The 19207-nt window shown below is 34.0% G+C and overlaps 1 protein-coding gene across 1 annotated transcript; it reads right to left on the bottom strand.

The window, feature by feature from the left end:
* Positions 1 to 6704: 6704 nt before the first annotated feature.
* On the bottom strand, positions 6705 to 18203 carry LOC111398588 (50S ribosomal protein L24). Its single transcript, XM_023025559.1, is given in 6 exon segments — positions 6705 to 7051; positions 8263 to 8397; positions 14956 to 15070; positions 16317 to 16412; positions 16512 to 16581; positions 18050 to 18203. Coding segments are annotated over 6 exon segments (543 nt in total). The 5' UTR covers positions 18094 to 18203; the 3' UTR covers positions 6705 to 6968.
* Between the last annotated feature and the right edge of the window lie 1004 nt (positions 18204 to 19207).

Here is a 19207-nt window from a genome sequence, read left to right as displayed (position 1 = left end):
TACGAGTAAACTGTGAGAAAAAAGTAAAAATTTTAAAAAAAATAAAAGAAAAAAAACTTTGATCCCTAATAACGCCATCACTATTCTTAACAACCAATTAAAGTAGGGTTGGACAAAACTCCTGAATCGAATCGAACAGTTCTTCTTAAGTTAAATACCATAACATATATTTAAATCGAGAACCGTCGGTTTGATTTGATTCTCGCTTCTAGGTGAGGAACTCAATCTCCCTAATTTTTTTTTTATCTTAAATAAACCAAATTATTTTATTTAATTTAGCTCAGATTCAAAATATAATTTCCCTATGGAAAAATTCAAATGTCAAGTGTCAACTATGGCACGATTCAATTTTCAAGTTTCAAAACGCAAAATTCAAGCATTAACTAATTAATTAATTATAACAGGATCACAATTATATGATTAATGGTGACATATACATAATTATAAGTCACAACTTATTTACTAGGCACATATTATCAAATTATTTTGAGGTCACAAATTATAAATTTTATAAGTCACGGATTATTTCGAGATTACATATCAAAAATTTTATATGTCATAGTTTATTTTATTGGTCACAAATTAAAAAATTTATAGATTACAATTTATCTATCTGTCACATATTTTTAAAATTTGTTGGTCACAAATTATAGAATTTTAATGTCAGTTTAATAATTAGTCACAAAGAACTAAATAGTTGGTCACATACATCAAATAATGAGTCTTATAACGCCGGCACTGCCACTAGATCCATCACCAACCCTGTCGTCGCCAACACTACAGATACCACCACACCACACCACAATCTCACCAACATAACCAATGTCTCCATCGTCAACACGACCACCGCTAGAAACTATCACAACCATAGCCAAAAACTACTACCAAATACACCCAACAATACATCACCTCCCAACCTCACCAAAACCACCTAAATCATCATTGCCAACACGAGCACCGCAGCTACCATCATCGCCGTCATTGGCAAAACAAGCACAACCACCACTCTTTCACAGACCAACCACATCGACCCCTGTTGCAAATCGCAACTGGTTATGGTTTGCAACATATCAATGTTCATGTCAAGAGCGGCGGCATCGACGCTTAACGTCAACAAATTGTAAATCCCCTTGTCGCCACTGTCGTGAGTAGAGGAGAAGAAGCGCTCACACTCCTCGCATTCGCCTTTGTGAGCAGAGAAGAAGCAATTTGAATCGAAGAAGAAGCAAAATAATGGTAGAGTTGTCGTCGCTGTCAGCATGAGGAAGACGAAGTGAATGTCAACCCACGTCTCTTATTTTATCGTAGTGTCGTTTTTGCTATTATAAATAAATCGAATTGAAAGCTCAGCTGCACATTTCTTCATTATTTTGAGCTCGCTATCTTCCTCTTCATATAATTTTAACTGTTAAATCTATGAAAAACTCTACAAAAAGAGGCGCAAAAGATATCATAGGATAGAATTACATTATTTTATAAGAGCTAAAATTGAATATGTAATTAGTTAAATTAATTTAGCATTGTTGTAAATATTAAAATATTAATTCTTGTACTGAATCGAATGAAACCAAACCTGAAAGTTCTATAATTAAATTTGGACTCAATGGTTCCATTTACTAAATACCCAAAAATTCAAGTTCGATTCGATTCCAAATCTAATTATATCCAACCATAAATCAAAGGTAGGAAAATGTCACATTTAACGTCATCATTTTCATTTCCATCAATGAGAAGGAGGCAATAATTGCTTAGGTTGCAAAAAAAGATGGCCTAAATCATAGTCCACGACTTAGATGTCATGAATGGTCTAGCCTCGCCTAACTCCTAAAACATTGCAAATGGAACAACAGTACACGTCTTGCGAATGATAATGTAACTTGAAGATGGCGATGAGCTCCTACCCTAAGGCCTATATAAGGAAGCAAAAGTCTTCAAAAAAATAGAGGTCAAGCTAAACATTCTCTCTGATATAAATTATTGAATATCACTTTATGAAAATTATAAACATACTAATTACAAAAATTTTATAAGTACAGAATTATTTTTACAGGTTTTATACGGGCAGACTGTCTCATGTAATTCTGTGTAAACATTCTTTACTCATAGCATTTCTCTTTCAATTATTAAACACAATATGTCGATCAAGTTCGACATGAAAGTGTCACATCAATGGTAGTCATCAATATCGTGCAATGTCAAATTTGCCTTTGTAATGCAACTATAACATGGATTAGAAATGTCTAGAAACTCTTTCCTATTGGCTGAAATTTTATTATAACACGCAAATCATATTGTAATAAAAATATGAAAAACGGTCTTCACTTTCATGCCACCTATACGTGCATGGTGGGGTGGTGATTAAATTAACTTCAATTGGATATCATGCATATTTTCATAGCCTGCCTATCGTTATGCGAACATTTGTGATAAAAGAATATATAATTTAATTTTTGATTTGATATTGTCCTAACTAAATATAATTTTTTAGCTTCCACTTACAATGCAATTGTTATGAATCCTATATAATATAGAAGTCAATAGGCCCGCTTTTTATGTCCCTTAATATTTTATTTATTCCAAGTTTGAAATAGTCATGGACTATCTTTTGATAATATTTGAGAACCTTTTGTAGTCTCATCCAATATTAATATCCTCGAATGTGTTTATGTATTTAAACTATGTGAAAATTTTATTATGTTTGTATAAAATTTTAATATATTAGAATGTCTCTGTCTTTGATAGCTCATGATTTGCTTCAGGTTTGAAGTTTTTCACGCATATCTTTGTGTTGTTAGTTTCCATTTATTTGTATATATTTGTTTGTTAAAAATGGTGCTTGACATTTTTGGAGGCCCAATGATGCAGCCCAAGTATTGGATCAATTAAAAGAATGTGACCCGATTGTTTAAATTGGACAAAGGCGTGTTTTTTGTTAAACGCGTTTTCTCAAATTGGATGGTTTATATATCATAACACATGGAGCCTTTACAACCGCTGGATGCATGCTAATATATATATATACTTCCTGTGACTTTTCGTTGGGCAGGGCAATTAGATTTTCGAGAGACTTCTAGGGTTTTCTCTCTTCTTCGTCTTTCTCTCTGAAAACCTCTGGGTTTTCTAAAAACTTTTGTAATCTAGATATTCTTGACGAGATTTAGAGTGCTTATACAATGAGGTTTCTATTTCTGCTCGTGTTGAACAGTTTGTTTAGGGTTACTCGATGTAATCGTTTCTGAAGTTAGGGTTTTTCGAGAAAAATGGAAGTCTGAGTGCAGATTTGTGTGATTCTTGGTTTTGTAACCTTGTATTGAAACTTTTACTGGTTATTTCTAGTTGATTGGAGCGATAACTACTACGGTGGATGCTCAACGTGGTGAGTAGTCCATTTTGGGTGAACATCCAGGCCTACGAGCGAAAAATTCTTGGTGTTCCTTTTTTTATTTTTCTGGTTATTCTTTGTTGTGAATTTTTGGGACTGAAAAATATACCAACATTTATTAATATTTATCCTAACAAGGATTCTGAGGACAAATAGAGGAAATAATATCAGTTTTTAATAGTAATATCAGAGCGTCGAATAATCCCAAGTGGTGGAGCATAGAAAAATATACGTCAAGTGTCAAATACGTTGTGGAGAAGTTTGACAAAAATCTTGTAACAAATGGAAGTGAATGATGTTTTGATCCAATTCAAATTGCATGAGAATTTGGTAAGAAGAGTATTGCCTATTTTTGGTAGATGTAGGCAATCTGGACATTTCAAGAAAATTATCTAGGATAAGGTACTTCAAGAAAATTATTTAAAAAGTTTAAATCACATTTGATTAATTGCTCAAAGTCATTAATTAGAGATACTGACACTGTCATTAACAGATTGAAATTATTAAAATGTGTTGATTCTAAGTATAAAATACTTGTTATGGAGGGGGTATAGCTATTTTCTGTGTTTGCCTGTAAATAAAAATATTCATCAGAATTTTTCGAGTGGCATGATCAAGAGGGTGAAAGAGAAAAGATTGTGATGGAAGTGCATTATTCGATTCTGAAGAAACATGAAAGAATTCCTATTTGAAGAACTGAGGCAATCGAAGGTCGTGATGGAGATTGTTAGAATTTTAACTTGATAATATCCTAATTAAAATAGGACTATGACCCTGTTTGGACTCCATTTTAATTTAATGCATTTTTTTCTTTTTTTTTCAACTACACGTTTTCCAATAAAATAATATTATACCTAAATCCAATTTTTTTTTTTTAATTCTTTTATAACCTTACATTCTTTAAAAAATCATTATTTCAAAATACATTTTAACTGAAAATTTGATTTTATTGAAGCCCAAATAAGGGCTATATTTGTCCATCTCACACATAATAGGATTTTTAGTTTCTTACTTGTAATAGACTGTCTTGGAATGAAACTCGAGATCTTTTGTAATTTAACCTGAAATAACACATGGAGAGTTCGGGGGTGTGAAAAAATCTATGATGATTTAACGTATTATTGAAACAAGACCTGAACATAGATGGGAGTACAGAATACGAAATAAATAAGAATAATGTTATTTAACATGATATGTAAGCGACAGACTTCATGAAATTTAAAATTAAATAATCAATCTAATAATAACTCTCATTTAACTTCATATTAGTACCGCATATATAATCTTGTATTTTAATACCAATGTTGTTAAATAATATTACTCATAAAATAAACACGTTCACATATAGATATTAATAAATGAAGGTCGATGCTTGTCTCGTTGCTATCTAGAAACCTGTTTTCTTATTCCTTTTCCTTTTTTGAACATCAGAGACCTATTTCCTTATGCATTCATTTTGAACCCATAATAAAGCTTAAGGTATTTACAATAGAATCTCTAATTTCTACAACTTTCCATTCATTTTCACCATCAACTCATTCATACTCCTTAACATTCATATTCATAGGAATGAAGCAAATTTTTTATTTTTTTACGAGCAAGCATGCCTAAAAAATTTCAAAATTTTAAATTGAAGGAGATCGTACATCTCTACAGCACGCGAACTATCTTCATGAACTCAGCTTGAAATACAGCTGCTGTTTGCAAAATCATAGTATTCGCTTCCATCCGTTGGTAAATGGTCTAATTTCCCAGATCGATTGTCTTTCTTGGATAATAAAGATGTTCAATTTAAGGTAGTCTACTAGAACAAACAGATATAAAAAATGTAGCAATGAAAAGAATCCATTTTATTCTTAAAGTGACAATCAAGAGCAATGTTATAGATGTTGGATGAATTTTGTGAATAGTGACGCTGAAATAAGTATAATGATGGTGACAAAGCCGAGGCAAGAGTTGGACTCTTTGTCCTTAAGTCGAATTTGCCCCGCAACGGTGCCTACGGATTTCGGCAATCGACTCCCAAGATACAACGGCTACACTTGTGTTTGTAGCACTCCAAAACACAAGTACAACGAACCAAATTTAGGCTTATGTACTCTAAGGATGAAATGAAAGAAAATCAAAATAAATGAAATGATTTTGATTTTGGATAGAAGAGAGGATGAGAGACGTTTTTGCATATCAAACTGTGAGGAATAGGACACCCAAAGGGTCCTATTTATAGACCATGAAGGGGTGTGGACGAAATGGTTGAGACCAAACCATGCACCATTTCCAAACAATGCATATTTATGAAAAGGTGTCTATTCACTAATGGTTGAGGCCAAACCATGCACCCTTTCCAAACAATGCACTTTTATGAAAAGGTGTCTATTCACTAATGGTTGAGGTCCTTTTCGTAATTTCTCATTCATCCGATATTGGTTTTCGAAATGCCAAATATACCCTTCAATACATGCAGAGAAATCAAAATTCTCTTTCGGGGGCGTTGCCCCCGACCACCCACGAGGGGCGCTGCCCCCTCGACCCTCGCGACCTGACCGGACAGGTCGATCCCCGTTTGTGCGCCCCGAAGCGGCGAAGTGGCAAACAATTTTGCCTAAACGGATTGAGTCGAGCTTTTGAGTATTTGGCCGAATTCGATACGAACTTTAATCGATTTTCAATTCTCAATTTATTTAACCAATATCCAACAATAGAAAGGGACCGGACCGATCGATTTAACTGGAGAAACTGTGTACTCTAATTCGGTCTGGTACCCATATATTAAAGGGGAAAAAATCGACTAATAAACCATCAATCCCATTGGTTTAACCGTGAACCCCGACCACGGTTTTTCTGATTTTTCCCAGGTAATATAATTTTTTTTTTATTTCATAAAATTTTTTAACCGTCTTTGATGGATCACTGATTGCAATAGAAGGTCAAAATAATTTTTTTATACTATTGATTCTTCTCTAGCTCATTTTTGAAAGAAACCCTTCTTTCAATGTTTTAATAATTTTTCAATGCTAGATACTAGCTTCTTTTTAAAGAATATCCTTCTTGTGGTAATCTTCCAATATGAAATAGTCAATTCTCAATTATATGTGTTTACTAGTTTATTTTATTATTTTCATTAACAAATCATAACTCTAAACAAGATTATAATCACAAACATTTTCAATTTGAACAAATCAAATTATTTTGGACATATTAACTGTTAGTTTTTCAGGTTATAAAATAAATTACTACAATAAATCTAATTAACAAACATGGATTATATTTACTTTGAATGAGAAAACTAAAATTAAGAAAATCTAATATAGTTATGATATTTTATAGTTTATTTGTATATTTATTTATTTAATTTATCATCCGGTTTGATAACGGTTCAATCCCGATTCGACCCTTTAAACCTCAACTCTCTTCATTTTCAGGGTCAATGCCTGGGTCGGTTTTTAAAACATTGCTCCCACGAGTGAAAAAAGGAATCAGATACTAAGTAACTTGTAAACAACAGATCCCTGAGCTTTCATTTTCCTTCTGTCTTTCATCATCTGAAAGGACTGTGTAACTCCATGAAAAACAATAAGATGGGTTCTTACAGATCTGGCATTCCCATTCCAGTTTTAGAGTCATATGTCTTGTCCGATATTAAATTCAACGGAGTATCCTTTGGACCAACTGCACAAAGAAATCAAATTAAACCAGCAAATCGTATTAGACAAATTAGTAACAATAAAGAAATTTCGACTTTGCATTTTGAGCTCAACTGCCTTCAAGCCAAAAGGACGAGGAAATGTACTTTCCATAGTCCAAGCAAATAAAAGGAAAGTTATTTTCAGAAGTTGCAATTAGGTAAAAGAGGAACTGTAAGTCATAAAATTAAACCACTCCATAACTAAGGTTTCATATTAAATTTCAGTTCCTTTTCCCCTCTCCATCACAGGATCACCCTAGATCTAGAGAAAAAGAAAAGGGTTCTGACTTCATCTTCTCCACCCATGTAGAACAACACTATGGGCCCGTTTGAGCTTTTGCTTTTGCTTCTAGTAGAAGAGTTTTAGAAGGAAACTACTGTAATTTTTGTTTGATAACTAGTATTTAAAAACACTTTCCATTCCGAAAGAATTTTTAAAGGAATGCATATTAAACCAACTTTCTTTAAAAACCCTTTTAACTATCAAATTTTTTTTAATAAAATTAGCCAAATGAGTCCAAAAGCAATTTTTGGGTCTAAAAAACTCATTTTGACTTTTCAAAAGTCATGCCAAACGGGTCCTAATTCTATTAGTTCTCTTATTCTATTTATTGGATTCCACATTTAGATTCACAGATTACGAATTAAAACAAGCACTCAAAAATGTAGACACTTCCAAACAAAACAAATAAATAAACTAAAAATAAAAAAAGAAGTGTAGGCACCTCTTTCATTTTGGGGGTGACGGAGGGATAGTACCATTCAAGCCTTTTTTTCATGCTTTTCCTAAAGGTCTTTTAAGACTACCATTGTTCAGAATCTGTTTGTTTCAATTTAAAAGTGTTGGGAAGCCAAAATATTACAAAATTTCACTTCAACTGAACTGGGACTCTAACGAATCCTATGATAAATTTGCTCACACCTGGAGGGAATCATATCATCTCTAAACTTGGGCATATTAAGTATATATTATGTAGCATGCCCCTATTCACTATAATGACTGAACATGCAAGTCACATCTAAGATCATAGGTGACAGAGATTCTTAAAACGGAAACCATAAAATAGATCCATGTGTATTATGCAACAGTTGGATATGATTTCCAATTGCAGACATCGTGCCTTAGGCAGAAATAAGCATAATAAACAAGCACGTGCACAAACACTCGAACAAATGTAGAGTATTTGAATATTACCAACTGTTGGTCTTAGCGTGGTCCTAATCTTCAAGATTTCTGAGCGAGGAATCGTAGATCCTAAGGCTCCAATACCTCTAGAAACTCTTACTTTGGTACCATCTTCCAAATATCTGTATTCAACCTTACAGGGTTATTGGAAAAATGGTTATGAAATGGATCAACTTTAAACCCAAATTTCAGTAGGACCCACCTTTTAATTAATACGAGACCTACCATATTCACGTTCTACTCCGCGAGATGATTAACGTGATATATTTATTTGTCGAAAACCATTTAAAATTGAATGAAATATTAAGTTTTAAAATAACCTACATAAAAATAAGTATTATGGAAGAATTTGATTTTTCAAATACTTATCCCACATAGGAAAGTTAGGAAACTTTGGTGTGGTTTATAAGGTGGAAGTTTGAGAATTGGGTTTGGGCTCCAAAGGGTACCAATAGTTTTTGGAAGGGGGAAGACCTATATCCTATTGAGTTCGGTCATAAACACATGCGCGCACCGTCGTCCGTCCAGCACGTGCGCGGGTGCGGGAGGACCTTTGTACTATATTAACTTTTTTGGACTAAATAATCAAATTTTTGGGTACATTATGAAATTAAATTTTTTTTTTCATTGGAAACTTTCTGTGCTTTGAATCTTATTCTCCTCTCTCTCGTTCTGATATTGTTTCAAAGTCAAATACAATTCGTTGAGTTCGTTGTAACTCCTGCAGAATGTTGTACTGCTTCTGTAGGAGACGAAAATTCGTTCTATCCTGGGAAACGATTGCTGGATACCTTTAGCACTATTGAAGGCAGCAAATTCATTTTAAGGAAACATTGTGAAGTCGGTGGGTTCGAATTACATTTTGGATCCTGTTGATCATTTCTTATATTCAGGTGATTCTGTCGGATTGTTTTCGAAGGAGTAATTTCAAACTCTAGAAACAACAATCTTAAAACGAACTTCGCTATTATTCTGTTTCTGTTTCTACTCCTTTTTACAGTTGATCTTCTGATTGTGTTTCAGAAATGACAACTTCTGGTACCACACTCCCGAATACGAACGGGGAAAAATCAGAAAAATTTAATGGGTCAAATTTCAAGCGTTGGCAACAAAAAATATTTTTTTATCTGACAACATTAAATCTGACTAAATTTCTCAAAAAAGATGCGCCTTCATATACCGAGCAAGACAGTGATGCTGAAAAATTGGCTGCAATTGATGCATGGAAGCATTCTGATTTTCTGTGCAGAAATTATGTACTTAATGGATTGGACAACACATTATATAATGTGTACTGCAATATGAAATCCGCAAAAGAACTATGGAAATCTTTAGACACCAAGTAAAAATCGAAAATGCCGGCACGAAGAAATTTATTGTCGGTCGATTTTTGGACTATAAAATGGTTGACAGCAAGACTGTCATATCCCAAGTTCAAGAACTTCAAATCATACTTAGCGACATCCATGCCGAAGGAATGAAACTAAGTGAATCTTTTCAAGTCCCTGCACTGATTGAAAAATTACCGCCTTCATGGAAGGATTTCAAGAATTACCTAAAGCACAAGCGGAAGGAAATGAAACTTGAAGATATCATTGTCCGATTGAGAATAGAAGAAGAAAATCGCAAAACTGAAAAAAGGAATGGTGCATCTCATTCGATGGAATCAAAAATCAACATTGTAGAAGGAGGCTTCAAGACTAGCAAAAAGAGGAAGCACAATGGTGAAGGACAAACTGATTCTTCAAAAACTGTTAAAAAGTTTAAAGGCAACTATTACAATTGTGGCAAGGCAGGACATCAATCCAAAAATTGTCGAAAGCCAAAGAATGTGAAGGAAAAAACTCACCAGGCCAATGTAACAGAACATGAGAACCTCATTGATAAGGTACAAGACATGAATCTTTCTGCGGTTGTCTGTGAATGTAACTAGCTGGAAACACTAAGGAGTGGTGGGTGGATACTGGAGCTACTCGTCACATATGCTCAAATCGCGGGATGTTCTCTACGTACAAAGCGATGGATCATGATGAACATCTCTACATGGGAAACTCGTCATCTTCCAAGGTAGAAGGACATGGGAAGATAGTGCTAAAAATGACAAGTGGAAAAGAGCTCACTTTGAATGACGTTCTTCATGTGCCCGATATTAGGAAAAACTTGGTATCTGGTTCTCTACTAAGTAAGAACGGGTTTAAACTAGTATTTGTCTCAGACAAATTTGTACTCTTAAAGAATGAAATGTTTGTAGGAAAGGACTACCTGAATGAGGAGCTCTTTAAGTTGAATGTAATGACTATTGTACCTCCAATTATGAATAAGAATCGAGTCATTTAACATTTGACATGAACGATTAGGACATACAAATTATAACACTTTGCATAGATTAATCAAATTAGATTTATTACCAAAGTGTGATTCAAATCCTAATCACAAATGCGATATATGTGTAGAAGCCAAAATGTCACATTTACCCTTTCGTTCTATTGAAAGAAGTACTGAACCCCTAAATTTAATTCACACTGACATATGTGATTTAAAATTTGTTCAAACTGGGGGAAGTAATAAGTACTTTATCACTTTTATCGATAATTGTACTCGATATTTCTATGTGTATTTGCTCAAAAGCAAAGACGAAGCAATTGAAGCGTTTAAACACTACAAGTTAAAAGTTGAAAATCAACTTAGTAAAAAGATTAAGGCCATAAGAAGTAATAGAGGTGGTGAATATGATTCACCATTTGAGAAATTTTGTTCGGAACACGAAATTATTCATCAAACTACTGCGCCTTATTCTCCTCAATCTAATGGTATTGCTGAACGCAAGAATCGAATATTGAAGGAGATGATGAATGCTATGTTAATAAGTTCTTGATTACCGTAGAACTTGTGGGGGGAAGCCTTGCTTTCTGCTAACTATATTCTTAACAAACTACCACATCAAAAAACGCATAAGATACTTTATGAAGTATGAAAAGGTCACAAACCTAATTATAAATTCTTGAAGGTATGTGAATGTTTGGCTAAGGTAGTAGTTCCTAAACCTAAAAGGGTTAAGATAGGATCTAAAACCATTGACTGTGTATTCATTGGTTATGCCTACCATAGTAATGCGTACAGATTTATGGTATATAAGTCTGAAATACCCGATATGCATGTTAATACGATTATTGAATCAAGGGATGCTACATTTTTCGAAAATACTTTTCCTTATAATATGCAAGGTGAATCAAATTCACAAAAGAGATCTCGTGAAAATGAAGAGACTATAGATTAAGAATCTATATATGAACAACCTAGACGAAGTAAGAGGGCTAGGACGCCAACCTCCTTTAGGCCTGACTTTCTAACATACTTGTTAGAAAATGAACCTCAAAGTTTTAAAGAGGCTATGTCATCAACTGAAGCTTCATATTGGAAAGAAGCTGTTCATAATAAAATTGAATTCATATTACAAAATCATACTTGGGAATTAGTAGACCTCCCTCCCGATAATAAGCCTTTGGGATGTAAATAGATTTTTAAAAGGAAAATGAAAGCAGATGGATCGATTGACAAATATAAAGCAAGACTTGTCGCTAAAGGCTACAAGCAAAAAGAAGGTCTTAATTATTTCGATACATATTCTCCTCTGACAAGAATCACTTTCATACGTATGCTTATTGCAATAGCAGAATTGAATGATTTGAATATACATCAAATGGATGTTAAAACAACTTTTTTGAATGGGGAATTAGATGAAGAAATTTATATGGAGCAACATGAAGGATTTGTGGTCTCAGGACAAGAAAAGAAAGTGTGTTGACTTGTTAAATCACTATATGGATTAAAGCAGGCTCCTAAGAAATGACATGAAAAATTTGATACGGTTATGATGTCAAATGGTTTTAAAATTAACGAGTGTGACAAATGTGTTTATGTCAAGAACACTCCAAATGGATATGTCATGGTATGTTTATATGTAGATGACATGTTGATTATGGGTAACAATGATACCATAATTCAAACTACAAAAAGGATGCTAACAAGTAAATTTGAAATGAAGGATTTAGGTGTGGTTGATGTTATACTAGGAATTAAAATTTTAGAACATCTGATGGTCTCATATTATCTCAATCACACTACATTGAGAAAATTCTTGATAAATTCAAGAAATATGATATTATTCCTATGAAAACACGTATGGATGTTAGTATGCATCTTGTTTCCAATACTGGTGATAGTAAGTCTCAATTGGAATACTCTCGTATTATTGGCAGTTTAATGTATGTCATGAATTGCGCTCGACATGCTATTGCCTATTCAATTAGTAGGCTAAGTCGATATAAGAGTAATCCAAGCACTGATCATTGGAAGGCTATTGTTAGAGTTTTAGGGTATTTAAAACATACCCAAAATTTTGGATTGCACTATTCGAGATATCCAGCAGTACTTGAAGGATACTATGATGCAAATTGGATATTAGATACTAAAGACTCCAAATCAATAAGTGGATATGTCTTTACACTTGGAGGTGCTGCAGTATCATGGAAATATTCAAAACAGACATGTATAACTAGATCAACAATGGAATTTGAATTCATTGCATTAGACAAAGCTAGAGAAGAAGCCGAATGGCTACGAAACTTTCTAGAAGATATTTCATGTTGGACAAATCTTGTGCCTGCTATATGTATCCATTGCAATAGTCAATCAGCAATTGGTAGGGCACAAAATGCAATGTATAACAGTAAATCTCGACATATACGCCGTAAACACAATACTGTTAGACAATTGCTCTCTATTGGCATTATCTCTATAGAGTATGTGAAATCAAAAGAGAATATTGCGGATCCACTAACTAAAAGTTTAACAAGAGAGCAAGTCGAAAGTTCATCGAAGGGGATGAGATTAAAACTAATAAAATAATCAAAAGTTTCCATGGTGGCAACCCAACCTAGTTGACTGGAGATCTCAAGATCTAGGTTCAATGGGACAATCAAACTGTTAAAAACTTAGTATGCACTGGGAAGACTTTACTCCTACCCATTCCTATGATGAACCAGTGCCTAGCTGCCACGAAATAGGATAAGATACGGTTTTAATTATTTCTATATCTTGATTCGTTCAAGTGGAGTATAGCAGAATACTCTTTATGGAAATCACCTATGTGAGTGAGAAGGGGTTGCTTCTAAGAAAATTAGGTGAAGATGAATTATCTAAAAACTACTCATGAACCAGGAGGTGTCCAAGGCCAAAATGGACACAAACATGAGAACCAACTGTGTTCGAAGATAACTGTGTTACTTCTATTGTTTAGGTTTCCATGAACGGCTGACTGTTCAAAGCAACTTGCTACTGATTGGCTAAGGAAATTCGAAAGATTTTACTAGGGAAAGTTCAAAGTCATTGACTACTTATTCCGATGCAGTTTTCTTCAATTTTTATTTTGAAAAACATATTAGATGTTACTGTTTGGAAAAGACCAACATATTTCATTTATGTGGGGGATTGTTGAAAAAATGGTTATGAAATGGATCAAATTTGAGCCCAAATTTCAGTAGGACCCACCTTTTAATTAATACAGGACCAAGCATATTCATCTTCTACTCCGCGAGATGATTAACGTGATATATTTATTTATGGAAAACCATTTAGAATTGAATGAAATATTAAGTGTTAAAGTAACCCACATAAAATTAAGTATTATGGAAGAATTTGATTTTCCAAACACTTATCCCACATAGGAAAGTTAGGAAACTTTAGTGTGGTTTATAAGGTGGAAGTTTGGAAATTGGGTTTGGGCCCCAAGGGGTACCAATAGTCTTTGGAAGGGGGAAGACCTGTATCCTATTGGGTTCGGTCATAAACCCACACGCGCACGTCGTCGCCGCCACCGTTCTTCTGGCCGACTCGGCACGGCACTAACACGTGCACGTGCACGTGTCCGAGTCGTGTTCGGGTGCGGGATGACCTTTGCACTATGCTAAGTTTTTTGGACAAATTTTATTTAAATTTTTAAGCAAAATTGTAAATAATCAAATTCTTGGGTACATTATGAAATGTAAATTTTTTGGCTTATTCCAGGTGATTTTTTGGTCTGGATGGACTGTTTAACAGTCGTCTGTTAACCGACCAAACAGTCGACTGTTAACCGACTAAACAGCCGACTGTTAACCGACTTAACAGACGCGACTTTAGAACAACATGTCTGTTTTGGGTTTTTGAGGTTTGTCTGAAAGGTGACAACTGTTCGAATGGCCACGAACAAATCTATAAATAGTCTGCCTCTCTGCCAGAAAACTCACACCATTTTCATTGCAAACTTTCTGTGCTTTGAATCTTATTCTCCTCTCTCTCATTCTGATATTGTTTCAAAGTCAAATACACTTTGTGGAGCTCGTTGGAACTCCTACAAATTGCTGTGCTGCTTCCGTAAGAGACGAAAATTCGTTCTATCCTGAGAAATGATTGCTGGATGCCTTTAGCACCATTGAAGGTAGCAAATTCGTTTTAAAGAAATATCGTGAAGTCGGTGGGCTCGAATTACATTTTGGATCCTGTTAATCATTTCTTACATTCAGGTGATTCTGTCGGATTGTTTTCGAAGGAGTAACTTCAAACTCTAGAAACAACAATAGGGTTTCCTGTAAAACCAACTATGATCCACTATTTGACCGAGAAAAAACACAGGTACATCAGAACAATCAGACACCAACATCTTACCCGTGACTGGATCTAAAACCTGGACATTTGAGACGTGCAGTGGGGCTTCCACCATAACCCCCCCCCCCCCCCCCTGACCTTGACGTTGCCCTTGCTTGATGTGCTTCTTCACCTGCAGAGGCTAGTTTAACAGTGACAGTGACTCAGGCACATGAAGAAAATACAAACTCAACAAATTAAACGAGAAATTTTACTGCCATAGACGACAAAACCTAAAGTACAATACTAGCACTATTCATGACTTTCCTGGGTTTTACTACAATTTCCACACAATATAAGTTAGCGAAGTGCCAAGACTTCACTAAAGGAGAAGGAATGGTATTGAACCAGGGTGCAAGAGGTACTATTATTCTATTTTTTTGACAAAAATTTTCCCTGTGCGCATGGTCTTTGGTGTAGCTCTGTCATAAATCTGCTAAACCATAAAACCAACAACTTGCACCCCAACCCCCTCTCACCGACAAAGGAAAAAAGATTAAAAGAAAAAAATTACACATGATTTCTGTTAAACTAGTGAACACATTATACACAAAATTTGCAGTGTAACCAGAGTCCTGGTGAACTGGATTATGGGCTCACCCCATGCTCTAAAAAGATCGGATTGACATTGAACCAATCAAAGACAGTTGAGACTGGTTTTTTGCTATAGACGGACCCACAAGTTAGTTGAACCAGACAACTCATGGTCTTTTGCAAAAAGCATTTGCCTGGCCCTGCAATAGTCGAACACAAGACCCATGGTTTCATGTTAACCAGCTGATCACTAGGATAATGCATGCTGTTGATTTTTTTTATTTTCAGGCTATCATATATATATAAATACTGTTCAGTAACAGAGAAAAACTAACTATATTTAACTATCTTTATATTAAACCGCATTTATAATTTGTATTAAGTATTAAACAACTGACTTTTGATTAATAATAATAATAATAATATAATCATCAACCCACCAGTAGAACCAATGACCCACTTGTTGACCCTATAACATAACCAGTCATTATCTGGGCTGAGTCTGGAAACTATGATATATGCTAAATCATCATAATAGGACTGCTACGATGTACAATCATTTGGTTTTTAAAGCTCATCCAAATAGGAAACAATTGCTATTATATATCAAACCATTCTAAACAAAACCCCACCCACCCACTCACTCAAGATAAGGAAGGAAAACTACAAAAAAAAAGGAGAAGAAAAAATGGAAAAAAATTATATAGAGGAGTTTTTAGGTCGTGTTCCATTTGAACTGGAAAAGTTGTAAGCCAAAAACTACAGTTCTGTACATGCAGAACATCTGGAGCAGGAAAACCATGCTTCCTGTAGCGAACAAATTAGAAAGAGAGAGACTTACTCACCAAATTCTTGCCCTCAACAATAACACGATTTTGAGTGAGTATAACACGCTTAATTATACCAGTCTCTCATTTGTCCTTTCCCCGTAAAATCATAACCTGCATATGATAAGGGAAAATGAGTAGCTATTTATTTGCAGCGCGAGAGAGGATCTAAAACATTTGGAAAGACAAACAGTCGGATTTCATTTTCCTTACATTGTCGCCTCTCAGGATCTTCCAGTGATGTACGAGTTTTTGTGCTGCCTTCCAACCCATTCCAAACAACCTATAAAATAAAGGTTCTTTGTTAATGTTTTGAATATCCAAAGCCAAAGCCAATCAACTACAACATGAGATTAAATTTTTAAAAAAGGTAACTAAATTCATTGTGAGATATTTGTAACATCTTTTCCATCAAAATTTATAATTTAAGAATAGATAATTCTCGTTCGATAGTTTACATTTTTGTAATCAGCATCCCTCATGGCGCCATAACTGACAATATTCTGATACCATACCTTGCCTCTACAAGTTCTAGTACTAAATGTGCAAAAGATACTTCCAGGCACTAATGGGCATTGACCACACCATTAATTCCAAACGAGCTTGAAACTTAATAAATATTTTTATGTTTATTTTGACTGTTTATAGAGATGGAATATACAAATTCTAACATATATTCTCAAAAACTTTATAAGTAATTTAGATTTCGAAAAGCAATATGTACCATAAACAAAATAACATAGCAACTTATTTGCATTCTTTGTAGTTGCTAACCTCTCACTCCAAGAAAAGGAAAACTAAATACATGAACCCCTTTCTTTCTAATTTTTATTATAGTTGAGTAAAGCTATTTTACACCACCGGTGTTCAGAACATCTCCAAGAAACTCTTTACTTTTTAAAGAGTACATTTTATCATTTGGAGAACATCCATAAATTTAGAAAATTAAAATTTTGAAGTACTCCAATAAACTCTTTAAACTTAACAATTAATTTACTACTCTCAAAAAATATTTATAATTTTTCTCTATCTTTTATTTTAACTAGTTTTCTCTAGATTATTTTATTATTTTCCTACTTCGAAAATTGAAACACTTTGAATGTATTTAATTATAGAATTCTCTAAATTAAAATTTTAATTTAAAGAGTCTCTTTGAATATGATTTTAAGGGTTACTCTATAAAATAAAGAGCATCCCGTATTTAAAAAGTCCCTTGAAGATATTATTAGATGGCAAATCAGTGCATTAAATTATAATTTCAATTAAAAACAAGAAATTATAGCTCATTCTACAGGGAAATATAGCTTTATAGCTTAAATAGAAGGTTGATTTTCCAAATTAGCCTAAGAAATAAAAACATTTGAAAACTAGTCTCCTCTACATGACATATGATATGCCCACACCTACCCTGCATAGCATTATTATTTTTTATTACACCTAGTTCTCTAACAACGATAACCCAGCATGCAATCAATATATTAAAATATAAACACAGATAAATGGGTGCGGAGCCACCTGGGGTCTTGTTTCTGGGTATTTCACCGACTACTACACTTAAAGGGCTACCGGTTCTAAAGGCGAGGAGAAAACTAAACAACCACATCAACAATTTCGGAAAAAATATATTCTTGGGAGCTAGAAGATGAGAATGGCAATAAGACTGGACAGATTCTTAGAACATTCAGGACAGTTAAATCGAATGCGAAATCAACATATGAAGCCCGTTTTTACACTAATAAATCTGATTTTACCTTGAAGAAGATGGTTTATTCTTGTAGAAATCAATCCAACACATGCTAAAATTGCTGCCGATAGGCTCTTCACAGTAAAATGTTTGCCATTTTTAGTGTAGTTCCAAGGAAATACCCTTAGCCACTTGTCCCGGCCCTGCTTTCAAGATTTTGTTCTTGCACATTGTAGTCAGTGCTTCCATGGAACTTGGTCCAAACACACTCAAAACATGATGGTTTCTGAGGCTATGAAATGGGCCCAAATTGGCCCAAACCCAAACCCACACAAGTCGGTGATGCTTTCTAAGGCTATGAATTGGGCCCAACTATGTATTGCAGGTTGAAGGTCCAACTAGTTTGGGCCCATGACAGGCCTATCTTCTTCTTTTTTTTGGGGAAATCACTCAATTTAATATTTTTATTTCAACTTGATCGTTCTAATTTGTCATATCAAAACTAATGGAATATTTGGCAACACAAAATTTTTTGAATACGAACAGCATCTTCAGTATAATTTTGGATTGCTAAAAGAGTTGTGTCAACTAAGAAAAAATGGATTGTGTTTGAAAAATTCATCTCCAACGTAAGTTAATAGGGACTCTCAAACTAACGTGAAAAAATAGACAATATGAAGGATTAAGTATTAATCAAATAGTTCAATTATTACTCCCTATATCCTAGTAAAGTTCGAAACATAGACATCTATTTAGACCCAGAAGTTTTAATAGAAGGAGTGATTAAAAAAATGAGTAATGATATTTGTAGTTGATTACTAAAACAGTCGCCTTAGGTAATATACACATGACAGTATGCATAAAATAACCATTTATCACGTGTATGCTATATAAAGCGACTGTCGTAGTGAACGACTGTGAATAAAATTATTACAAAAATATTATTTTCTTTTCAAATTTAGACGTGATTTTATTTTTATTTTATATTTTAAGAAATGAATGATAGAAACTAATTTTAGGTTTGATCATCCATTAACTAGATATCAATTTTACATAGATTTGAAGCTATTCTATTTACATGGCAATCCATATAAATGCATTAGACATCCTTTAATAAAGTTGAACCTTCAAGTTTAATACGGTGGTATCAAATACACTCTTCAAAAAATCGCTATTATAAAACTCGTTTCACTCAAAAATGAAGATTAAACATAGCCACAGTATA

The sequence above is a fragment of the Olea europaea genome, chromosome 8, assembly GCF_002742605.1.
Source record: "Olea europaea var. sylvestris chromosome 8, O_europaea_v1, whole genome shotgun sequence".
NCBI classification, from domain to species: Eukaryota; Viridiplantae; Streptophyta; class Magnoliopsida; order Lamiales; family Oleaceae; genus Olea; species Olea europaea.
Note: the sequence above shows the minus strand (reverse complement) of the source record. Positions and strands in the feature narration are given on the sequence as shown.